The 26984-nt window shown below is 40.3% G+C and overlaps 1 protein-coding gene across 1 annotated transcript in view; it reads right to left on the reverse strand.

Annotated features, from left to right (window-relative positions):
• The window catches only part of MEI4 (meiotic double-stranded break formation protein 4), an 80757-nt gene that overhangs the window by 37464 nt on the left and 16309 nt on the right, over positions 1-26984 (reverse strand). Inside the window, exons 4-5 of the mRNA XM_086631975.1 lie at positions 22341-22900; positions 2139-2270 (exon numbers count right to left, since the gene is read on the reverse strand). Of these exons, the coding sequence (XP_086488101.1) occupies positions 2139-2270; positions 22341-22900 (692 nt within the window). The remainder of the gene's footprint in view (positions 1-2138; positions 2271-22340; positions 22901-26984) is intronic.

A 26984-nucleotide genomic window follows, 5' to 3' on the forward strand; every position in this document is an offset into this window, starting at 1 on the left:
ATCCCTGGAAGTGTTCAAGGCCAGGCTGGATGAGGCTTTGAAGAACGTGGTGTAGTGGAGGGTTCCCTGCTCATGGCAGGGGGGTTGGAACTAGATGATCTTTGAGGTCCCTTCCAGCCCTAACCATTCTATGATTCTATGAAAATGTCTCCCTCTCCCCAGGCACCTTCCCTTCAGTGCTAATACAACTTTCTTCAGTTGCTCCAGGAAGTACAATTAAAAGGTTTCAGTTTCATGATGGAGGAGAGGGCACAGGGTGGGTTGGGGAAAGCGGGGGCAGAGAGGAATCAAGCAAGGTGATGGCTTTCACAGATTTTTAAAAAAAAAAAAAAAAAAAGGAAAACTGCTGCACCATCAACTAGGGGTAGGGGTATCAAGCCACTCTCATGAGACTGGCATTTAAGCAATTTATTATACCAGCTACAATATAAGAATTGCTCAGGTATTACATTACCAACTTCTCTATATTTATATATAAATCAAATCTTCCACTATATTCCTATAAATAAAGAAATTACACTGCCAGTAATAAAATAATTTGCCATTAGAAAAATCAGAATCACTTGTGTAGCTGAAGAGAATCTTTTACATTTAAAAGAACAAGATACTAACTTAAATTCATTTTCTCAACTACAAGATTTCAAAATCAAACATATGCTTTTTTCCAACAGAAAAAGCCAAAGAGGAGTTTCTTTTAGAAACTCTTAGAAATAAATTCTATGTACCAAATATGAAAGCAATACTTAAAATAACTACAGTATGGGCAGGGTTAAGAAGTACCACAGTAACTAACTCAGCAAAGTGCAATGCTCAATGTAAGCTTTCCACCAGTGTGGAGCACTGGAGAGTTCTGTGTTGCCACTGGCTAAAACTCTGCTGAAAGGTGGGATGACTACTTCTGTTAATCAGGTGAGATTTAATAATGTTAAAAATGCACAACTTGTCTAAACTTGAAAACCAATACTTTTTTTTTTTTTCATTACACACTTCCCTGTCCTTACATTTGTTTAAAGTTCATTTGCTTTTGGCTGCCATCAATAACTCTGGTATGCTACTAGTGACTTGAAATAAGACACAGCTCACTGTTTAATTCTTTCAAAGCTGGCCTTTCCAAAGCCTTTTCAGAATATAATTCAAGTATACTAGAAATTTGGGTTGGAAATTACAAGTTCCCTCTTCGGAAGTCAGAGCTTACTCCATATAATATCCTAGAGAGAAAACGAATAAAGTTAAGACTGCTTGAGCAACACTTAAACTGGACCACCATGAGATATATCTATGATATTCTACATGTATATATATCAATAACTCTATTTGCCACCAAACAAAAAGCGTCATGTTTTCTCGTTATTATTGAGCCTTCTAGAAGAGCATACAATCAAGTCATAATCCCAAGTGAAACTGAACAGTTTGCATTAAATAAATACCACCACACACAAATACATGAAAAATCTATGAAAACTGAATTTATTTCATACGTCTATTCTCCAAATGTTAAAGGAACATCCATTACTGTCTCTCTCTCTTTTTTTTAAACGCTATAGTTCACTGGAAAAAAATTTAACCTAAGAACAAATTTTACCAAAAACATTATCCCCATTCTATTCTATTCTTCATCTCCTACTCATTGCAACAAACTAATTAAAATTTTAAGTGTTGGGTAACTTTTGCATCATGAAAATTAATAGTATAATGTGAAACACAAAATCTAATTCTGAAATAAAATAATGCAACTTTCTTTTCAGTTTTACACAAGCTAGAGATAGACATAATTCTTTGTGGGTCTAGCCTGGATACCTAGGTTGTATTGCCTGCATAGTCAACGATTTACACATTGCAATAAATGTTTCAACTAGTTATTTCAAGTATTTTCCAAATTATATAGCATGATCTTAAAAGCTATACAGTCTATTTATTATATAGCCTGGTAATTTTAATTTTGTCCATAAGGAAATTTTCTTTTACTTTCTATCTCTTTTTTTGAATTTACTGTTAGGTGCTAGCATCTTCCAGGATCTTAAACCTGCATATTCTACAGAACGATTCGTTTATTACATTTTATGAAGCAAACAGATGCAGACAAAACATTCCCCAACACCACGCTTCGGCCCTTCTCCAAAAACACAAGATGATAGTACCTGGTGAGCTTGCAACAGCTGTTCAGCAAACTGACGTACTTCTGATAGTAGAAGAGATATTAAAGTCTTTCTTAGTATGTTGTTCCTTCCTAGCAAAACCAGCGTGTGTGATACAGCATGCTGTGCCTGAAACTAAAGAGAAGTAACAGTAATTGTAACCTTTCAAAATACATCTCTTGTCTTTTTACCCCAAACAACTACCTTAAATAGAAACAAGATTTACATACTACAATTTTAAAGAAAAAAAAGTCAAAGTTTTAGAGAGTTTAAAACTCTACATACATATGAGACCTATGAGAAATCCACATCCATTACCTAGAAACTCTCCTTTCTCCAAAGGTTAGCACTACAGGAAACTGTCATATGAACAAACTCCTCCAAAAGCGTGAATTCCCCAGGAGGCAGCTTTTCAGCACTAGTTGTCATCACGCCCATCTGCTGTCATAGAAAGTTGGTGACTACCCTGCACATACAGTAATTCTGTTTGTCACAGGTAGACAAATGAACAAAAGAATTCTTTGAAATTCAAACACATGTGCAAGCTAAGAGCTATACTGGAGTTTTCTGTCAATAGAGTTACCAGAAATAAACTTGATTAAATGCTAACTGGTAGACGATACACTACTTTTTTCAAATTCAAACAATCCACTTTCATATTGCTGTAGTCAAGGCACTTCTCCTGAACCACAAGAGGAGTGATGTGAACTTACATAAGAATTACATTAGTAATTTTTATTTTTGTTTATTCATAGTCATTTCTATTAAAAATAAAAATTGTTTTCTTCGTTCCCTGAAATGGACGTGTACAGATATTCTGTAAAGATACATACTACTCTACAAAGCAAACACGACATTATTTTGTAAAACGCTACTAGAAGAAATTACTATTTCTATATATATAAATGTATTGGAGTTCTTTCAAATAAAAAAGTAATACATATTAAGGCTGAGAGAGTTGGGGCTGTTCAGCCTGGAGAAGGCTCCAGGGAGATCTTATTGCAGCCTTCCAGTACCTGAAGGGGGCCTACAAGAAAGCTGGAGAAGGACTTTTTGCAAGGGCGTTTAGTGATAGGACAAAGGGCAATGGCTTTAAACTGAAAGAGGTTAGATCTAAGGGAGAAATTCTTCCCTCTGAGGGTGTTGAGGCACTGGAACAGGTTGCCCAGAGAAGCTGTGGATGCCCCATCCCTGGAAGTGTTCAAGGCCAGGTTGGATGAGACTTTGAGCAATCTGGTGTAGTGGAGGGTGTCCCTGCCCATGGCAGGGGAGCTGGAACTAGATGATCTTTGAGGTCCCTTCCAACCCAAACCATTCTATGATTCTATATATGGATAAAAATACTTGCCCAGCATTTACATGTTTGCATAGGATGAATCCTCCCTGAAATCATTTCCAAACACAATAGTCAGGAAGGCAATCCAGTAGTAGTCAGCATGGATTTATTAAAAGGAAACTGAACTGAACCCTGATAGCCACCTACAGTGAGATGATTGGCTGAGTGGATGAGGGGAAAGCAGCTGAGTATCATCTACCTTGACTTTACCGTGGTTTTCAACACTCTCCTGTAAAATAGTTACTGACACAATTTTGGGTGAGGGTGAGGTAGGTGGACAGCGAGGTGGACTGAAAACTTTCGCTGTAAAAACCGTTAATTAGGCAGCTTCCTATTTACAGTTACTGCTTGTCTGCCTGATCAGATGGTCAAACTGAGCTGACAGTTGATGCAACGCCTGTTTACCAGCCCCTTACAGCTGAGGAGTCTGATCAGCTTGGTTCTCATCTGCCCATAATGAGACACTCTCCTATTCACAGTCATAACAATCAAACTTTAATAAATCTTTGCTGTTAATCATCTCACTTTAGCATGTAATCCCAAAACAATTATAAAAAGAAAACTATGAAAGACAGACAAGTCTTATGTTCAGAATCAAATCTGCAGTCAGAGATACAAAGTAAACTCCTTACATTAAAGAGAATTCATAAATTGTAGACATATAGCTTTCCAAATCTGTGAGATTAAAGTCATTCATAAAAGTATAAAGATGAAATGTGAATGAAACTGAGATAAAAAACAGGTTTTTGAACAATTAAAATTATATGAAAGGTTAATGTAATGCAAGCAACTACATGTGCTTTGAGGATATATGAATTCAAATCAGACTCCCATATACTAGAAATGTACTCCCTTCCAAACAAAAACAATGACTCTTCTTCCTAAAAATAATTTAGACATTTACAGTTTTGAAAGATTTTCTACAGTATCTACTAAAACCGTACGACAGAAACAAAATTTGCAACATCTGGACACTTCTGCCTTGACAGCACCCATGTTCCAAAAGAAGGGTACAACAACTGCTTCAAATAATTACCCGAGGTTTAAATAATGCTAAAAAATAGCACATTTTTCATTAAAGTCACCAGTCATTTTTACTTCTTTTGATAAATTAAGGATGGATACATATTTTATAGTTCTGTATTTTCAGAGGGTAACACTGAGTATACTTGATAATTTGCCTTTGGCAAGCAAGTGAACTAGACAATCCAGAGTAGTTTTTCAATGCTACCTCTCCCAAAGAACACACTAAATGTATATATTTACAGACAATTATGATTGTTGTTTTTTTAAGCCCTCTTCTATTTGATTACAAGATTTTTAGGCAGATAGTGAAACAATGAAAAATATTATTTTTTTATAATTATTAATGCTGGCAGCTGAGTTTTAATTAAAATAGAATCTTTCACAAAATTTCTGTACCTCTTCTGTTTTGGCAAGAGTTACCACTTTCTAGTTGGAATTTTGTAGGACTACATAACAGGAGATCTTCAGATTTAAAGCCTGAGACTCTACTAAGGGAAATAAACAGGGATTTTGCAATGATGGTACTTGAGATGTAGGTACTGATGCCACTGAATAATTTCACCTGCTAACTGATTTAGAGGTGGATTTAGAGTATGGATTTAGTATTGTTACTTTGGTGGATCTCTCAGTACATTTTAAGAAAATAAGGAGACAACAAAGAATTAAGGTTAAAATAACACTCAAAAACTTTAATGCATACAGAACAAATTTATAGCATATACGCAAAAAATCTGTAAATAGTGAACAGAAGACCTTCAGAGCAATGCTCATGCATTGCTAATTAAACTCTGGAAACATTCAAACTGATAATAGTTCAAATAGCATGCAGTTTCATTAAAGATAAAAGCAAACCTTCAGCTCTCAAATCTATCAAACACAAAAAAAGGAACAGAAATCTTTTAATCCCTTGGGCTTGCCTAATGGTATAGATGAAATAAACCTATGCTCTTCAGGGATTTTCAGGTAAAAGCAGTCAGAAAAATCAGTGTCATGGTTTAGCCCAGCTGGCAACTATCCCTCCCAGTGGGATGGGGAGAAGATATAACAAAAGGCTCAAGAGACAAGGACAGGGAGGGATCATTCACCAATTACTGTCATAGGCAAAACAGACTCGACTTGGGGAAAAATCAATTTAATGCGTTACCAATCAAATCAGAGTCGGATCATGAGAAAAAAACTCAAATCTTAAAAACACCTTCCCCCACTCCCACCCTTCTTCTCAGGCTTAACTTCACTCCCGATTTTCTCACCTCCTACCTGCCAGCAGCACAGGAAAAATGGGAATGGAGGGGGATTGCGGTCAGTTCATCACACGTTGTTTCTGCCACTCCTACCTCCTCAGGGGGAGGAGTCCTCACACTCTTTCTCTGCTTGAGTGTGGGGACCCTTCCCATGGGAGACAGCTCTCCACAAAGTTCTCCGACGTGAGTCCTTCCCATAGGCTGCAATTCTTCACAAACTGCTGCAGCATAGATCTCTCCGCAGAGTGTAGTTATAGAATCATAGAATGGTTTGGGCTGGAAAGGACCTTGAAGATCATCTAGTTCCAACCCTCTGCCATGGGCAGGGACATCTTCCACTAGATCAGGTTGCTCAAAGCCTCCTTCACCAGACTGCTCCAGCACGGGCTTCCCACGGAATCTCAGCTCTGGCACCTAGAGTGCCTTCTCCCCTTCCCTCTTCCCTGACCTTGGCAACTGCAGCATTGTTTCTCTCACATCTCACTCCTCTCTCTGCTGCAGCCGTGTCAGACCCAATGGACTCTAGTGGTCCCGGCAGGATGAATTCCACCCAGTGGGCGCTCCAGGAGTGGGAAGCTTCGCAGCACTCCCAGCCACTCCAAGCCATGGCTGCCACCCCCCCGCCAGGCAGGGGAGGGGGGAGCGGCCCATTGCAAACAGCTGGCCGTGCCTTCCCCCTCTCTCCACCGCAGGTCCCGCACGGCGCAGGTTTCTTTGTCCCGTCACAAATATGTCGTTCACAGAGGCACAGATCAGCTTGGCCCTGGCCAGAGGTGGGTCTGACTTGGAGCTAGGGAAGTGTCTAGCGTCTTCTCACGGGAGCCATCCCTGTAGCCCCTATTTTGCTACCAAAAACCCACCACACAAACCCAATGCAATTAGATTGTAAAAAACTTACGATCGGAAACAAGAAAATAACAGAGCCTGGTTCACTGCTCAGGAGCTGCATCACCTGTCCCCAACCCTCCTCCACACCCTGGTTTCTGCTCTCTTCCCGTGTTCCTCAGGATGCAGAGCAAGAGGGAGCAATGTTGTGCCAGTAGCTGGGAAGGATGTACGGATTGTCAATCTGGCTGACACCAAAATGAATATATAATGTCAATGTTCTGCTTGCCGATTGCCTCAAGCATACCAATTTGGTCTCTCCTCCACCCAGCCACTGATTTTAAAGTCTATTGGAAGGTATTTTTGACCTTCCGCTTCCTTTCAAGTGATTTCAAACTGGTAATCAGTTTCCAAATTTACTACTAGAGGAAAAGACTGATGAACAAAACAAACAGCACACTCTTATGAGCCTTGTTTCCCCAGGAAACCAGGATAAAAATCTTTACTTATGAATTATTTGTTTAGAGTTCATTTATCAGAATATGTTATGCTTTTTGTTAATAACGGTTATCCAAAACCTGTGAGTTTAATTCCTTTATGAGTTGTGTGACTGACTACACCCTGTAACTATAAAAACTGCACCTTAGTTTCTGTTTCAGCCGTTAACAGCTTTCATGCCAAGTAACAGCTCTCTTTCCCAAGCGACTGGCATACTTGGCAATACAGGACTAAGGCAAATAATTACTACAGGTATCTTCAAACTGTGAGGTGTTAAAAACAAAACAGTATTTTTACCTTTGAATTCACATCACCTTTGCCCATTAAGTCCAACCTGACTTCCACTCCTAACTCAATGTCAACTCAATAAAAAAGTTTCACTTTAATACCGAGAGCCTTGGTACCCTTTTCTTATCCTACTGTTATTTTCTTTCCTTTGTTAATTCAATGGTTGTCATTTATCTCTCCTCCTGTTTATGCTGCACTATTTCTCTTATCTTCAAATCTTGGGATTTGATTCATATTATTCCAATTCTTTGCTCTGCAAGTCTCATCTCAAGCCCTTGCTCTACCTTTACCCCTTCATAATTTTGCTCATGCTTCTCTCCACTCTTCTAAACCTGATGTTCTCTGCTAGGACCATCAGTTAGCTTCACTGCTGCAAGCTGCCTTTTATATTACAGTATTTCGGTACTTTTTTGTAGAGCTATAGCTGAAAAACATTCTGACAGTGTGACATAACAAAGGCAGGTCTATTTGCAACATGTTCGACTGTCTGCTCCAAAACTATTTAGAAAAACAAAAGTAAAATGGAAAAAGGGATGAACAATTTTTCATTTTTTTTAAAGAAAATATTCAGAAAAAGAAAAAAAAAGAAATTTAACCAAGATATTTCAATATCTGGGAAAGAATTACTGTAATATAGCACCTGCATGCTATGAAGAGGATGGAGAAGGAAAAACAAATAACCTGCAGTCAGTCTACTAAGTATTTGGAAAACAAGAACACTTTGGTGAATGATGCTGGAAAAGTCAGAAATGCCAGCAGTAGGTATCATGGTACTCACTGAAAGAAATGTGCAACCTACTGGCTTAAGACAAACTTCGTTGAATTTGCGGAGTGAGGAGGAAAGATCTCCAAAGAAGTACACCACATGAACTCCTCCCAGTCATCCTGGCTCATCATGAAGCTTCCATGTCATGGAATCACAGAATGGTTAGGGTTGGAAGACTGGGAGTGTGAAGGCGCAATTTTTTCCACTCATGGATTGAAAATATCTTTCTTAGGTTTATTTCTTCACAGCTGCCTGAGGCACTCTTTGATTCACTGATCAGTAGGGTGCCTCTGGCTCCATATATGTTTTTATCCAACCCAATACCAGTTCCCTAGTGAAACAGGCAGGAATTAGTGCATCTGCTTGCTCCTGTCCACAGGCTAAACTAAGCCAAGTTGGCTGCTGCTGTCACATCAGCAAGGAGAGGGAGAGATGAGAGACCACACAAACCACTGTGAAGGAGAGATGTACTTGCAGCCACCTTCCTATTCCCCGCCTCCCTTACTGCTTCTTAACACCACGAAGCTCTCTGGCAGAAGCAAACTTTCCAGACTATCTCCTAGGTGTCTACCCTCTTCTTTCCTGCAAAGGGAATGCTGTTACTGCTGAAGTAAGGAGGACAGACTCAGACCAGACCCAGTGCATCTGCAGAGACTGGACTACCCTTATATAGTATGTCCTCCGATCGACTGACATACACAAACCTTTCCCCTCTTCCGGTCAAGTATAAACACCCAGTACACAGCACAACTTGCCGCCACTTCTCTAGCTGTTTTCTTATCCAGTTACAAAAGGTTAAAGCATTAAAGAACATCTTTTTCAGTTTCATTATTATTTTTCTAGTATAAGTTCCAGAATCATAGAATCATAGAATGGTTAGGGTTGGAAGGGATCTCAAAGATCATCTAGTTCCAATTCCCCTGCCATGGGCAGGGACACCTTCCACTACACCAGGTTGCCCAAAGCCTCATCCAACCTGGCCTTCAACACTTCCAGGGATGGGGCATCTACAACTTCTCTGGGCAACCTGTTCCAGTGCCTCACCACCCCCTGAGTGAAAAATTTCTTCCTTAGATCTAATCTAAATCTCCCCTCTTTCAGTTTAAAGCCATTGCCCCTTGTCCTGTCAGTACATTCCCTTGGAAATAGTCCCTCTCCAGCTTTCCTGTAGGCCCCCTTTAAGTACTGGAAGGCTGCAATAACATCACCCTGGAGCCTTCTCTTCTTCAGGCTGAACAGCCCCAACTCTCTCAGCCTGTCTTCAGAGGAGTTGTGCTCCAGCCCTCAGATCATCTTCACACCTTCCTCTGGACTCGTTCCAGCAGCTCCATGTCCTTCTTGTGTTGGGGACTCCAGAGCTGAATGCAGTATTCCAGGTGGGGTGTCACGAGAGCAGAGGGGCAGAAATCACCTCCCTTGACCTGCTGGCCATGCTCCTTTGGATGCAGCCCAGGATACAGTTGGCTTTCTGGGCTGCAAGCGCACATTGCCGGCTCATGTTGAGTTTCTCATCAACCAGCACTCCCAAATCGTTTTCCTCAGGGCTGCTCTCAATCCATTCTCGGTCCAGCCTGTACTTATGCTTGGGATTGCCCCAACGCAGGTGCAGGACCTTGCACCTGGGTTTGTTGAACTTCATGAGGTTCTCACAGGCCCACCTCTCAAGCCTATCAAGGTCCCTCTGGATGGCATCCCTTCCCTCCAGCCTGTCCACAACATCACACAACTTGGTGTCATCTGCAAACTTGCTGAGGGTGCACTCTATCCCACTGTCCATGTCTCCAACAAAGATGTTAAATAGCACTGGCCCCAGTACTGACCTCTGAGGAACACCACTCGTCACTGGCCTCCACTTGGACATTGAACCATTGACCACAATTCTTTGAGTGCGACCATCCAGCCAATTCCTTATCCACCGAGTGGTCCATCCATCAAAACCATGTCTTTCCAGTTTAGAGACAAGGATGTCATGTGGGACAGTATGGCACTAATCATTCTTATCCAGCTGGACTGAGTTGAGATAATGAACTACTACTAATTACTACTCAACTCAAGGTACCTATCCTACCCACAAGAGGCAGGCCATTTCCTCCTGGCTGCGGAGGATGCAACAGCGTCCCTGGTGCCGCAGCCCAGGCTGGTGAGCGACAACTGGTGACCCCAACGTGATACATCGATGAGACCCTGGAAAGCCCTGGGAAGCCCCGACTCCCTCGCCGAGCCGAGAGCCTGAGCCTAAGGAGCCCGAGCCAAAAGAGCCGGAGCCAGCGCCGGAGCCGGGAGCTCGAGCAAGAGTCCTTCGGAGAAGAAGGTAAAGCCGCAAGCCCCGACGTGGTATTCGCCGGAGGGAAGCGTGCTGAAGTTGGATGAATGGGCCGGGTCTCTGCTCACCCATAAAGCCTTTGTGAAAACAAAAAACGGTAAAACAAAAAGGGGGAATTATGGCACTAATCATTCTTATCCAGCTGGACTGAGTTGAGATAATGAACTACTACTAATTACTACTCAACTCAAGGTACCTATCCTGCTCACAAGAGGCAGGCCATTTCCTCCTGGCTGCGGAGGATGCAACAGCGTCCCTGGTGCTGCAGCCCAGGCTGGTGAGCGACAGGACAGCATCAAATGCTTTGGACAAGTCCAGGTAGATGATGTCAGTTGCTCTTCCCTTATCCATCAATGCTGTCACCTCATCATAGGTCACCAAATTAGGCAGGATTTGCCCTTAGTAAAGCCATGCTGGCTGTCACCAATCATCTCCTAATCTTCCATGTGCCTTAGCATAGTCGCCAGGAGGATCTGCTCCATGATCTTGCCAGGCACGGAGGTGAGACTGACTGGCCTGTAGTTCCCTGAGTCTTCCTTTTTTCCCTTTTTAAAGATGGGGGCTATATTTCCCCTTTTCCAGTTGGTGGGAACTTCACCAGATTGCCACGACTTCTGAAATATGATGGATAGTGGCTTTGCAACTTCATCTGCCAGTTCCCTCAGGACCCGCGGATGCACCTCATCAGATCCCATGGACTTGTCCACCTTCAGGTTCTTTAGATGGTCTCAAACCTGATCTTCTCCTACAGTGGGCGGTTCTTCATTCTCCCAGTCCCTGCCTTTGCCTTCTGTGACTTGGACTGTGCAGCTGGAGCTCTCACCAGTGAAGACTGAGGCAAAGAAGTCATTGAGAATCTCAGCCTTCTCCATATCCTGGGTGGTCAAGTCCCTCGTTTCCTTCCGGAGAGGGCCTACATTTTCCCTAGATTTCTTTCTATCAGTGACATATCTATAGAAGTTTTTCTTGTTGCCCTTGATGTCCCTGGCCAGATTTAACTCTATCAGGGCTTTAGCTTTCCTAACCTATCTCTGGTTGTTTGGACAATTGCTCTGTATTTTTCCCAAGCTACCTGTCCTTGTTTCCACCTCTGTAGGCCTTCTTTTTCTGTCTGTGTTGGTCCAGGAGCTCCTTGTTTATCCATGCAGGCCTCCTGACTTTCTCTTTGTTGGGATGCACCGCTCCTGAGCTTGGAGGAGGTGATCCTTGAATATTAACCAGCTTTCTTGGGCCCCTCTTCCCCCCAGGGCTTCATCCCATTGTACTCTACCAAGGAGATCCCTGAAGAGGCCGACGTCTGCTCTCCTGAAATCCAGGGTAGTGAGCCTGCTGTGCACCCTCCTTGCTTCCCTAAGAATGTTGAATTCCACCACTTCACGATCACTGCAGCCAAGGCTGCCCTTGAGCGTCATGTTCCCCACCAGCCCTTCTTTGTTGATGAGAACGAGGTCCAGCAAAGCACCTCTCCTCATTGGTTCCTCTACCACTTGGAGAAGGAAGTTATCATCCATACGTTCCAGGAACCTCCTGGATTGTCTATGCCCTGCTGTGTTGTCCTTCCAACAGATATCGGGGTGGTTGAAGTCCCCCATGAGGACAAGGGCTCGTGAAGGTCAGGCTGCTCCTATCTGTCTGTAGAGGGCCTCATCCACTTGGTCCTCCTGGTCAGGTGGTCTGTAGCAGATGCTCACTACTATGTCCCCCGTCCCTGCCCTCCTTTTAATCCTGACCCATAAGCTCTCAGTTGGCTCCTCATCTGTCCCCAGGCGCAGCTCCATGCACTCCAGCTGGTCTTTGACATAGAGGGCAACCTCTCCTCCTCTTCTCTGCCTATCCTTCCTAAAGAGCCTGTATTGAACACCAGACAGATAAAAGCTACCAAATCTCCCATCTGTAAACATGGTTTATTTTCCAAAGAATGCTCTGACGTTGCTCTGCCACAATTTACCTCTGGTAAACTCATGTTTCATTTTATATAATTTATCTCTAAATCTTTAATTATTCTTTTCTTTTAACTTTGTTATAAAGCTTTGTATGTTATCAAGACAAACTGCTACCCTGGTAACTTTCTCTTAACCTTCACTTTCAAACATAGTTCATGCTATATTAGATATTATACTGTTACAATAATACAATTTCTAAGTCATTTTAAACTTATTTCACTTTTTATCTCAGTTTCATAAGATAAAGACTTATCTTGTCGTTCCTATTTTGAGCACCTTACATTCCCTTGAGTTGGATAATATATATAAAACAACAACACCTAGTTGATTGGATAAAATACATATAACAGACCCTGTTGTGTTTCTGTGGTCGTTTTTTTTTTTTAAAAAACAAACACAAACAACAAACAAACAAAAATCTCCAACCCAAAACTTAAGCACAACCTGGATGTCCTTGGAGGAATTCAGGGCTGCAAATCACTGTCATGTTTAATTTAGTGTCTACCTCAAAATGGCAATATCCATTTCCATACACTACAACCAGGTATCTTGCTTATATCACGTCACCTCAGTCACCTTTACAGAAAAGGTAACGCTTTCCTTGAGGGCATGCAAACACCCAAGTCAGTCAGTTCATCTGAAGACTAAGTACAAGAAAGTGATGTACAAAGAAATCCAGCTAACTAGCGAAGACACTTGGGATCCTGCTGGCATCAAGATTTTCACTAATAAATTTCCTTTAAGCAATGCTATCTTGGCAGAGATCAAGAACGTCTGCATCTTCTTGGGATTCATGAATTAGCCATCTAAATATCCAATTCATTCAAGAGGCTGGATTCAGTAAATATTGTCAACAGGAAGACCGTATCAATTGAGTTAAACAGCATTCACAACAGCTGCCACTCAGACAACTCTGATGTTACTGCTGCCCATTTTTTAAATACCTACTGTAAGTATTCTATTACCTATGATGAAGCAGCTCTAGATACAAAGTCCTCCCTGTCTGAGAGATTAAAATTTGTATTAGTCTTCATTCCTCCTTAACCAGTCCTGATCAGAAGCCTAGAGTGCAGAACTGCCCATCTGCCTGCTGATGCTGAGTTGCCAAGCCATCTTAATGGATGCATGTCATGGTTTGATGGGGGGGGGAGGTTCTGGTGGCAGGAGCTGCCCATCAGAACCGGACTCCCATCCCCCTCAGGGCTTGAGCCAATCAGCACCTCTGCGAATTGCCCTATTTACGTTGGGACAAAGGAACCGGAAAGGTGTGCCTTTGCCCAGGAGCGAGGAGAAGGGAGGGGGGCGCTGCCCCCGCTCCCAGCGCCCGGCCAGGCAGCGGCCCGGGCTGGGCCGGTGCCACCCGCTGAGGATGGCCACGGCGGAGCCGCTTGGGGAACTCGGGGAAAGCCCCGCTCCCAGGGTGCCCACCGGGCCGAGTTCACCCAGAGAGGACTGAGATCTGAGAGAAACAGTCACACCGACACCAGGTCAGTGAAGATGGAACGGGATGAGGTGCCCCAGAGCTAAGTTTCCCCTTGCAACCAGCGATGAGATGGTGAGTGCTCCCCCTCGCAGTTAAAGGCGGTCCTCGGGGGAGCAGAGACCCACTCGCAGCCCGTGGAAAACCCACATCGGGAAGAGATGCCAGAGCCTGAGTACGGTACGCATCTAGAGTCCGTGGGACAATCCCCGTCGATGGGGAGGTGTTTTGTTCAGAGGAGATGCCTGAGCCTGAGACTATTGTGAATCATGGGCACAGGTTGAGGCGCATTTACGCATCTAAAGTCTGTATGACAACCCAGACCAGAGCAAGTGGCAACAACTCCCTAAGAATCCGAGACTGTGGTAAAGCCCGCACCGGAGCAATCTGATGGGGAAGGATTGCATTCTGTGGGTAGGACTCACGCTGGAGAAGTGTTTGGATTTTTCCTTGTGAGTAGGGGATCCACTGGAGCAAGGGACAATGGTGTAAGGACTCCTTCTCCTTTAGGAGAAGCAGCAGCAACAGCATGGAATGAACTGACCTGCACTCCCCCATTCCCTGCCCCCGTGCGCCGCTGAGGGGAGGAGGTAGAGCCGGGAAGAAAAGGAAGGGGGGGTGGAGAGGTGTTGATTTTAAGATCTGGCCTTGTTTTCTTTTTATCCTTTTAAGTAACTGGGTTTGCTTGTCTTTATTCTTTAAGTAACTGTTAATAAATAGTTTTGCTTTAAGAGAGCTGAGTCTATTTTGCCCAGGACCATGGTTGGTGGGTGCTCCCTCTGTTCTTGTCTCAACCCTCAGTCCTTTTATTATATTTTTCTCCTCTCCATTTTACTGGAGTGGGAGACCAGCTGCGTGGAGTTTAGTTGCCGGAGCGGCCTAAACCACGACAATGCAGAAGACACTAAGCAACAAGTGTGAGCTCAGTCAGAGCAGAAGAGTTATGGATTCAAAATGTTAATCTGAGGACTGCTTAGAAAAAGTCACTGGATAAATTACAGAAAACAAGTATTCTTTAGCTTTTAGGTTTTTAAACTAAAGAGTGAGCTGGTAATCCTTAAAGAAATTCAGGAATGTAAATCAATGTCTCATTTAACTGTCTACAATTACAGACAGTCCCTGCAAACGAAAATGGATTTCAGACATTTATTTCCCAATCCTTCACTCTTCTTTCCTCTGCCTACAATGTGTCAGCTACTTTGAATACCACTTAAAGATGTCAAGTATCTGGCATGCACACCTAGGAAGAACAGAGGTACCTTGTTTAGCATTGTGGATTTCACTGCAGGAGTTGAGCACTAAGAAGTTAGGCATGGAATACTCAACTGTCTTTGTAACTGGCTGTAGATAACAGGGTCTACAGAGCTTACTTTTCATTTCTATCCTATCGCTCTAACACAAACAGACACCCTATTTGGACACACAAAAATATTTCCTAGAGAAGCATGACAAATTTAAGCTATGAGAAAAGTTAAACAGGCAAAAAAGAAAGAGAAATCCCGAGATTCTCATTATTAAAGTATGCATGCACATTTTAAGCAATAGTTGAGGACTACTACCAAAATCCCCTTGGGATATACAGGCACCTTCAAAAACTACAGGATGTAAGAGGTAATTTTCCTTCAAGAGAAAAAAAAAAACAAGCCACCATCTCTATTTAAAGCAACAAACTGAATTTTTCTGTGAAGAGACAGACAATCCTTATAGCACGAACAGCCCCAGTCCTCCCTCTGTGACCAGAATGGAACTAAAGAGCTGGGATAAGTAATGATGTGATGGAGCTATGGTGGTCATATCATCCTTTTGATTGACCACCTGCTACGGTACACCTGAGACAAAAAAAAAAATACATCAATTTTAGGTCCTTTTCTTCAATAACATGGCTAGAGTAACAGAAAAGGCAGCCTAGATAGAATCCAAATGCTTTTACACAGGCATGATAAGTGAAGGAGTGAGGGATGGGCTTTGATGTTACTGTTCCACACAGTCTCAGCAGCAAATAACAGAGATGACAAAGAAGCAAAATGAGACTGCTAATGCGATGCTACAGGAAGTTAAGAGAGCTTTGACAGAAAGCATTCACTGGAGAGAGACTGGGGGCAGAGGACAGAAACAAACAGCTTTTGATATGTATTTCCTACCACATTCAACAAAACCAAGAACTTTCTGTATTGTGTTAAGGGCCCCTATACATTCTATTTGTAAATCAAGAGAACAGAAAAGGCCTATTTCATCCCTTTTTTCTCCTCCTAGTGGAAATAATCTGTAATACCCTGAATACTAGTTAATTACTTGGATAAAAACAGGCAATGACAGTATTAGCTACTAGGAAAAGAGATGGTCCTGACAAAACAGCATTACAGGCAGGTTGGAAACCATGAAAAAAAAATTTTTTTGCCCTAATGGTAAAAAAAAAATAAAAATCCTGCTAATTTCATCCTGTAACTCTTCAATAATTGCAGCTTTAGTGCATGATGTGTATCAGCTGAGGCTGGCTGAGGAGGGAAGGCGAACAAAAGTCTAAGAGGCAGACAAAATTTTCTTTCATTCATTCCTGTCTAGTTACTCCTATGATACACTTTACTGAAGTAAATGAGAGTCAGTCAGTTTGGTGATTGCTTTAGACTGTAGTGATTTACAGGACAATGGATTTTGATTACCATTTGACTTAAATAGCTCTCTACATAGGACAACAGATTGCTGAGAAAATTTAATTCAACAATCAAGAGATTCAAACATTGACTCTTACTAGACCATATAATCCTGGCAACACATTTTAGTATTCATATGAATGAACTGCTCTTCTGCTAGACAAGCAAAATTCTTTGGCTGATGAAAATGCACCATGTCTCAAGAGCCATGACGTTCCCTTTGGGACTCAATTAATTTAGGAAGACTGAAGCCCACTAGTTTTATACTTGGGAACCACCAGTGACATGAATAACTATTTTTAAATCTTATCTGCTTCTGAACAGGCAAAAGTCTTTTAAACTGATGAGTTAAGTAGTGTCCTGGCAGTTGCTGACAAAAGATATCGCAAACTATACACAGCTGGGAGAATTTATTGTCACCCACAACCAGTTGGAGCATGTATTAAATACATATTGTTGCATGTATTAAAACCATCAGAATAAATTTATGATTCCTCTCTTCCAGGCAATTTCAGTCATTAATGAATCATAAAAATTGTATCCTAGATAAGATTCAAAACCATAGTTCTGATTAACGTGTACTTTTTCAATTGCACAAGCACAATTCCATACATTTCACTATATAATTTCCAATGAGATTCAAACACTTCTCTTTCTGCTTTTCACTGTACCCTACTTCAACTTGTTATTTTCATGAAAAATTTGTGAACCCTTTCTCACACAAACATCTGGTAAAGGCATTAAACTACTACTCAGAATTCTTGCATTTGCTTTTCTGCAAAATATATCAACAGTAATATTTGAGCACTTGCAAAATTCTACATACTTTTAGATGGAACATGAGAGAGAAAAATGAAAACAGGCAGTAAAGTCTCAAATAGGATAAGAAAAGTTCCTAGAGACTATGTTCTTATCTCAGTATCCATTCAGATACTGTAACCACAAAACAACTTCAAAACAACTACCCTAAAGATGAGGTAGCCAACTTCCAAAGGGGACAAGAGTTACAAATATAAGAAGGAAACAGCACATAACCTGTTGAATAGGAACAAGGCACCAGAAAGCAGTCTCTTCTGAGAACCCTACACAGCTTAACTTTACGGTAGAATCCTGAGGGCAATGTACCATTGTCTTCTATTTTAGTGGTTTGATTAACTCCTTTAAACAAGAGGTCCAAGAAACAGATGCAGGTCTCTATATAGAACCCAGGGTGAAGGCCAGGATCTTCTGGCACATAGTGGATGCATTAGCCATGCTCCAAATTACAGCATCAGCTGCACCTAAAAGAAATACAACCAGTGCACTGAACTTCTGTCAACAACGTTGATAAACTAGTGTGACAGCACTAGGGATCACATCACATAAATCCTAGGTAATGGAGCACCCTGTGACTGTGTTTGGTCATGACAGCTTTGAATACAGCTGAGCTGCACTGAAAGAAGCCAGATGTAAAAGTGGTGTTCTTCTGTCTCCAAAGTAACAAATAAGACTCTGAATTCCTTAACAATAATTGTTTTAAAGTTTTACACAGCTGTACATACAAGAGATGTAAATAAGACATGTATGAAGTAACTTAATTTCTGTTACAGGGATTTGACTTCTAAAGCTAATCCTGAATACTATGAATTATAAAAACATAGAATGGTTCAGGTTGGAAGGGACCTCAAAGATCATCTAGTTCCAACCTCCCTGTCATGGACAGGGACACCTTCCACTAGATCAGGTTGCTCAAAGTCTCATCCAATCTGTCATTGAACACCTCCAGGGATGGGGCAGCCACAACTTCTCTGGGCAACATGTTCCAGTGTTTCACCACCCTCATTGTAAAAAATTTCTTCCATATATCTGTAAGGAAGGACATACTTATACCTACATAGTATGAAACTACTGCCAGCCCAAGCTCACTACAGAAGGCTTTGAGGCAGGCTCCAGGATGCTGCCCATGTAAAAAGAATTTAGCGTCCTCTCTGAAGTGCCCTACTGCAACGAGGTGTGCAAAACTTTCACCAGAAACTTAAAAAACACACATGCTATTCTGAACAGCACAGAGTTGAGAATCCCCAGTGCCTCCCAACTGTTGCATTCTCCTGATACAGAAGAAACAGTCCCTTGTTCCAACACAGGGACAACAGAGACAACCCTCAACAGAACAGGTACATCTCAGAGCCAGTGAGCAAGTGTTGCATCTAGGAGCAGGAGAGATGCACATTCACTACGGCCCTGTGGAGGAGGATGGAGACAGCTGTTGTCAAACCCCAAAGGATTAAGGAAAAAAATCCTGTGCTTCCTTTCTGAAGAAGAGACAAAGTTTCTACTCCACCGGAGCTGTAATTACATGCCATAGCTCCCATGGAAGTTTTCCATGGAAATGTTTTCCCATATTTTGCCAGGTAATAGAGAACAGTCCATTTCAAAAGTAGAGCCAGCAGCCCCACAAACTGAAGCAGAGTTTTCTTATAATACAATTCTGTCTGCTTGAAAGCAGGACCTGCAAAGAACCTGCATAAATAGGACAGTGGCTCTGCGGACAGCAGAGTGACTCAACAGGAAAGAGCAATTTGCACACCAGAGGGCAATGCACCAACAGCAACACACCCATACAAACCTCCGAAAGTCTCAGTGCTGAGGACTCAAAAATTGGTGAGAAGCAAAGTGCTTGCTCCATAGATCAGCAGCGACTATCACAGATTTTGCTACCTGAGAGCAACAGCTCATCTGTACCAGAATTAGACACAGGATCCTCAGAAGCTTTTCTGTGGCAGCCATACAGGGATGCAACACCATGCCAGTAGAAGAAGGTGCAGAGCCAGGCCTTTGAGCAGATGCTTTAACCTCAGAGCATTCATGCTTCACCCTTAGCAGCTGTGACTTGAGGCTCCTTCCAAATATTTTCAGAAGGCTACTTCCAAAAGATTGTGAGTCTGACAGCTATGTGCAGACTTACAAGCTGGTCTCCAAACATAGAGGGAGAGGAGAAAAATTTAAAAAGGAAATTCAAGAGGTTACTTTTATCTGTAGTTCTTTGATTTAAATGATTTTATATTTTAAGTAATATTTCCTTTTATTTTACCTCATCTCTTAAATGATAGATTTTTTTTTTTCCTTTTGATACTCATTCAATTTGGAGTTTCAGGTCAAAAATTCTATCCAAACAGCACAGCTTTAGGCAACTGAATCCAGAGAGAAAAGCTCTGAGTGCATGTCTTTGCTGGTTCCTATAGCTTCCAGTGCTTTATAATTAGAAACATCTCAAACAATAGGACTCAACAGTTACAGCAAGTAATTCTGCTGCTGTTTTTCTTCCTTTACCTGTAATGCAGAGATAATGATCTCTTTTCCAATTCTCAAAGCTTTTTTAAGTTATTTCATTTGCTCTGCAAAACGCTGTGATTGCTTTTGAAGATGAGGCATTAAGTGCAATCCACAGCCATTTCTCTCTTTGTTCACTTTTTGAAGGTATTTCTCAAAGCCCTTTGTCTTCCTTGACAGCTCCTGACAGTTTTATAGGTGAGGATGGCAAAGGGAAAGTTGTGTCAAATACTAGAGCTGCATTGGTGGCAGTCTGTAGAAATGCTTTTTGACAGTTAGTAAGGTTAGATACAACAAAATTCCTAATGTTTTTATACTGGAGGGATTTAAGCATCCTCCTGGAACCAAAATGCATGCAGTTCGTCACTCTTTTTGGATGACAGCCTTGTAATTAATGGTAATTTTATTTTAAACCTATAATCTTGATATTTCAATCACTACTTGAGTAAACAGTGATGATTAAACTGAAGCATAAAGTGTCCCGGGGAGATATCTAGTACACAGCACATTAAGAATTAGTTATACAACTTCAACTACTAATTCTGAATTCTACATATTCATTTTCATATTCAACTCATTTTAAAGAAAACCAAACCTCTAAAAAGGATTTTTCAATAAATCTTTATAAACATTGCAATTACTACATTTTTTCCCTAGAAATCTGGAAACTACCACAATTATCCCTTAATAATTGGTTTATACAATTTTTGAACTCTTCGAATCGGTCTGATTGAATGGTTGCCGATAGGAATGACAGTTAAGTCAAAATTTTGGTGGAAGCAAGATATAAAACATCTCATAAAAAGCCATCTGTTTCAGTGGAGTTACTCAGAGAAAAGATGTGCCTTGCAAATTATGTGGACATACTTCACCCTTCTCAAATGAATTATAAAAGCAGTTTGCAGACTTGAAACATCCCTGATCTATCAGGATATTTTCTCTCATTTAAGATGTGACACCTCTTACTTAAGCTTTGCCAGGTTCCTCCAATCAACAGTAATCTCTCTCTGGATAACCTCTTGGTTGCTCTCCTGTAATTAGCATTATTTTAATTAATTATTAACTTCCCATTCAGGTAGAGGAGAGGAACAGGTGGAAACACTGGACATCATCAACTATGAAGAAGTCCTTAATGAATGCCTGCTCAAGTTCTTTGTTCCGTATCCCGTAATCACATACAAAATAAAATAAAATAAAATAAAATAAAATAAAATAAATAAAATAAAATAAATAATAATAATAATAAAATAAAATAAAATAAAATAAAATAAAATAAAATAAAATAAAATAAAATAAAATAAAATAAAATGAGTCATACTTTCATGACTCTATTCCTGATACCATATAAATACTATCTAAGCTCATATCCTTTCAAAACACTGACCAGGGACACCTCTAATTAAAAACTAAGTATCACACCATGGCGAACTTGAAATAGAAAGCACTCTGGTATTAGAGACACAAGGCTCTAGTCCTGGGAAAGCTTCAGTATATGAATATTTCCTTCTGAATGCTTTCTAACCAAAATACGGGCATATCAGCTTGATAATAATATTTGTTTGATATTTACATTCTGGGGTAAATACTTAATACACAGTAAACAGGATTCATTTTAAATTAAAACAAATGGGTGCATCTGTCTACAGGTGTAGCAGATGTCTTAAAGATCATTCTAAAACAGAGACCTAGTACCTGGTCAGCATTCTTTAGGCTCCGTGGATTACAGGGATACGACCTTCACTTACTATAACGGTAGTATAGTCATATACATGTGGACACTAAACTGATATGTCTAAGCCTCAAACAATTCCACCATCATGTCTCTCCCAAGTTACTCCAAGAGACAGAATGAAAACTAAAAATCCTAAAACAGACAATAGAATTCATTACTTATGGGAAGTCTTGTAAAGACAGACTAGGGATATTTCAGTTGAATGAGGAAACTAACAAGATGATGCATAGAACAATGCAAAATGATGAATACAGACAAAACGCAGCTCAGAACTATTTGCTGTTTGTGCCAGGGACATGCTATTTCTAAATTCTTTACTCATTTGCTGATTTATTTTTAAGACACGAATTTGCAAATGTTTGGAGAGTAAGAGAGATCTGAAGCAAACCAATGTATTTAATCTAGGTGCACAAGAAAGAATTAAAAAAATTGTATAGTCATTACTTTGTGAATATCTACACTACACCTTCATATAGCAAGAGAAACAATGTGTTTCTCTCATATTTTCTATAAAGTTGTTTTAATCTCCCTTTTAACAGTTTTTAGAAGACCTATACTCTGGAATGGACTAGAAGAACTTGTATGCATAGGCAAGAACTTTTTCAAATACTTTAGAGCATTTTTTGTCCACATCACACACATAAAAAAAAATTATCACAAAAATCTCTGAGAAGTACTCTTCAAAATATAATAAGACAAACTAATATTTTTAAAAGTGTATCAAAACAGGAGAATATTACAGTATACTGAAATAGTGCGGGAAAGATGAAAGATGTTTTAAACTTACCCTATTCACGCTGCTGTTTCTTAAAATAATCTGAATAAGATTTTTCTTAAACTCTTCCAGCTTCTTGAAACACTTCTTCAAAACATGATTAGATAATTTAGTATCAGTTATTAAACTGATCAAAACACAAACCGCTTCAGTAAGAAAATTCGAAACTGGAAATTTAGGACTCTTGTAAAAAACAGTCAGTCCATCGAGCAACTGAGACACTGAATTGCACACAGTGAAAGAATCATTCTCAAGCTCTGTGAAGTCTGCTTGAAGAATTCCTCCTTCTGACAGTTTTCTTATTTCAAGCAGATTTTGCAAAAACTGCACTGGAGCTGTCAGAGGTTCCTCCTTGCTAGAACAGCAAAGATTCAATGGAGGAGCTCTTTCCAACCAACATTTAGAAGTGTTGGCATTACGCTCAGATAGGTGAAAATCAGAAGCTATGCCTAAAGAATCGAATGCATAGTCATTAGAGACATCACATCCAGAGTCTTCTAGCTGGCTTGAGAAACTCATGGGGTTTACACATTCCTGATCCAGAAGAGTCTCAGTAGAGGCATCTGGTTTTCCTGAAACACAAATGTGAAAGTTACGTTTGTGTAAGTAATACTTAAATCATGCTTATGAAAAGTGTCGTATATCCTTTCTCCTTTTATTTCCACGCAAAAATCACATAATACATATGTATGTTTGCTCCCCAAGAACTTCCCATGGCTGGAATTCAGTTGTGGAAAAAGGTGACATTTTTTAAATTATCATCACTTTCAGAAGGTAGTGTTTATTTGCCAACAAGATGTTTTATGCTTATAGTAATATAAACAGTAATTTTGAGTTTAAAATTCCTGATGGTTTTAAGTTTTCACCTATGTAATTTAAGTGGACATCACATGAACAATTTAAGTGGACATTTTACTCCCATTGATTCCCAGGGAAGGAAATGTATGTAGATTTCTGGCCCCCCAAACATTCTCAATACCTCAGACTGCTTTTAAAAGACAGTGAAGGTCTGTTACTATCACTACATCAAATAAGATCTCCTTTACATGTACGCTTTCTCCTCAGGTCAGGTAAGGAGTTCTAACAGAGCCAAAGTTGAACCAAACATTACACTTGAGTTTTTTATTATTTAACAAAGAAAAACATTCAGAATCAAAAATTTCTCCAGTCACCACCTATCTCACACCGTCTTCTTTAAAGACACATAAACTACATTACAGAATGTATGCACTGCATTCACACTACTACATTATTTTCGTACACCATTGTAGAATCTCTTTCATCCTATTTCACACATTAGGCACACTTAAGTCAGTGCCTCTGGGCACAAACTCAGTACTAGGTGACAACAGACTCCCTCTAAGCTACACACTACCTACACCAAAAGATTACAGTCAAAACAAGCAAGAGACATTAGAGCAGTGAAGTGGAAGACCAATACACGTAAACATCCCAGTGCCACAAGGCAAGGCTAGAACCCACAAACTGCTTCTCTGCTCACTCTTAAAAAACATGCATATACTGTTCATATTTTCCACAAGGATCCAAAGCAATACCATACCCCTCTGTGTTTGTATTCTTAAAGGAATAAAGAGATTTTATAGATGGTTTGGCCTGACGAGAAATAAATGTTATATTTCATGGCAAGTTAAAACCAGCATTTTTAGCACAGAAAACATCACTAGGCAGCACTCTACAGTATCTTGCCTACTAACAAAACACTACTCAAAAAAGTTTACACAAATTGAATTACATATACAGTTTCAAATTGAATTGTGATCATTACTTCAGTCTCTGAAAATGTACCAGATCATCCAATGAGGGTACTACTACTGAGATCAAAACTGGAAATGTGGTTTATTTATTTATTATCAAGTTTCATGCTTTTAACATTCAGATGTACTCAAAAGTGAACAGGATTGGTACCAACTGACTCACAATGAAAGGGCTAACTGTAGGGAAATCAACCGACATCTCCAGGAGGTAGAAAAATCAAGGTTTGTAAGGCCAGCCTAGCATTGTATATATTAACACTGTTCCCAAATGCCCTGCGTACCCAAAGTTGGAAAGCAAGCACAGAAGCAAAGCGCACTTCCCACAGTATGATGAACAAAAACAGACATCAGTCTTTCATGTCTTCTCTCCCTAGGGTTTTGAGCAAAAGACAATGCAGAAGAAAAAAAAAAAGTTGTTTTTGGTGTTGTTTAAGGCAAATAAGCCCTTCTAGGGAATCCACCTACTGTAAGTTTCACTATGTGGGTATTTTGTACCTGTTCTTAATCTCACGGGGCAAAATGAAAATTGCTCATGAAGACGTAGTGTTAGGAGTCAAAAGAAGTGAAGCCACAACTATGTGCAAAAAAAATATAGATATGTTTGCTGATTCGCTTGTTGAAAGAAAAAAAATAGCAGAGGTGAAAGAAAGGAGAAGAGAAGAAAAAGAGAAGAGAGTAATACAGAAATATCCATAGGAACCAAATTCAAGACTGTCCTCAAATACAAGAGAGAACATATTCAATGAAACACTCATACCAGTAGGAGACAATGCCCCATTTACACTTTGGTTCCTACTCACTGAGATATCAAACTCCTGTTCCATGATTAGCTTGCAGAAAGCCCTGTTATAGTAAGTCCCCAATAGCAGCATATTTCCAGTTCAATGACTAGTACAAAATGCTTTAAAAATGTTCAGTTATTTATATGTTCTAGTCATTTGGGGAGGAGGTGAAAGTTATCTTTAAAAAAAATTAATCACCCACCGGGAAATACTCATTATTTCCCTCAAAATGTCTTGAAACAGTTTATCATTTACTTCTTGAAAGAAGGTAAACTAATCACTTTGTACTTACCTACTATATAAATGAGAAAGCAGTCTTGATGTTCACACCATGTGTTTATCAGGTACAAAAAAAAAAAAAAAGAAAAAAAAAGGACACAGCATTGAGCCTGCCTCACACTAACAATAATCTTTAAACAGTAATTTCAAGAACATTTGACTATAAATATACTGGAACAAGAACTATGAAAATTTAGTGTGCATGATAAACTAACCACAAGATTTTACAATGCCATTATATAGCTAATGAAATAGCTGGTCATGAGGAATTTTACAGCCTCCTTAAATATGTCACATCAGATTCAGGAAATATTTAAACTCTTAATTTCTATTTAGGACTTTAGCTCCTTACTACATTAAGATCTTGAGCTGAAAATCAGAATTGTGTGCTCTCCAAACAAAGCAAGATAAGGTGACGAGAACAGCCTTGGGGTGCAAAGGCTGAAGAACTGACATCCCTCTACATGTATCCACCACTGACTGCAGAAAGTGTCCAGGCTCAAAACCAGCAGCTGTTCAAGGGACAAGGCAGTGACTTGCATACTGTGTATCGTATATAAGGAAGGTTTCCAGGCACTTCTGTGTAGCATGAGAAGTCAAATGCACGCACTGCTGTGGGACCATAGAACACAAGAGGCTTTTATCAGGGGACTCAGATGCCAGTAAGTCTTACGATTAGAGAGTGTGGTGTCTTCAGCTAGTTCTGAGGAAGCAGTCTGGCAAACACCGAAGTCCACCCCATCTCCCAGGTGAATTCTGTCACTTCTGAATAGCCAGCTTAATACAGACACCAAAACGCAGTTCAGGGACAAAAAAAAAGGGAGAAGAAGGAGCCAGCTGCATTATCAGGACAGATACACACTTTTTGTCTCCTGAGTGCCTGTTGCCAGCAGTATGGTCATTAGGATTCTCAGAGCTATGAAGAGACAAGAGAATGACCCAGCCCCTGGTCCTACCCAACGCGGAGCATTGGAGAGAGGCAGCATTTGTGACATCCATATAGAGGGAGCAGGGGTGGTGGAAGATGCTTTCTCAGGTATCTGAGCTACTGACTGTCCAGATCATACAGTCTGAGGAAGGCTACGTACTGTATGTAGTTCAAAATTTAAAAACTGAAGAAGAGTCCTCAATTGATGAAATTGCTGTGGAATCATAAAATGGCCTTCAAGTATTTTGAAAAAATTAATATACCTGCAGTTACATCATCAAAAGGGATTGTAGAACAGAAAATGGGCACATGTAAGAAACAGAGATGAATAGAATTCTGCAAAGAAAGAATTACTTCAGTTTCAAGCATTAGGCATTGTTTATATTCTCTCACTTTGTGAGCACATGCACGGATTATCACTTGAAAATCAAAAACAATGATGTTAGACATGTAAAGCTCTCTTAAAACTCAGTTACAATTGACTGGATCAGTTCCCCCTCTGAAAAAAAAAAAAAAGGACAATTAAAAATGAGACAATCTTAGAAACGTCTTTGATGATACTGCACTCTGCTTTCCAAGTAGATGTTCAGTCAATAATTTCTAAAAGGAAATAAAACTATATGTGAAATTATTAATATTTTTTCCCTATTGCGTTCACTTCACTTCTACATTTTTCAGGACACTTCGTTATTCTTCATTTGATCTTCATTGATTGGTGTGTTACAAGTGCAATTTCCATGAACGATGAATCAAATTTATTCTCTTCTTAAAAAAAAAAAAAAAAAAAGTCAAATCTCCTCACACATATTAACTGCTTCCTTTATCTTTTCCTCACCCATCTCTATTCTGCTGTTTTCATTACTAACCAAGCTGGCTGGTTGAGAAAAAATAT

Source organism: Tauraco erythrolophus, chromosome 2, assembly GCF_009769465.1.
Source record: "Tauraco erythrolophus isolate bTauEry1 chromosome 2, bTauEry1.pri, whole genome shotgun sequence".
NCBI classification, from domain to species: domain Eukaryota; kingdom Metazoa; phylum Chordata; class Aves; order Musophagiformes; family Musophagidae; genus Tauraco; species Tauraco erythrolophus.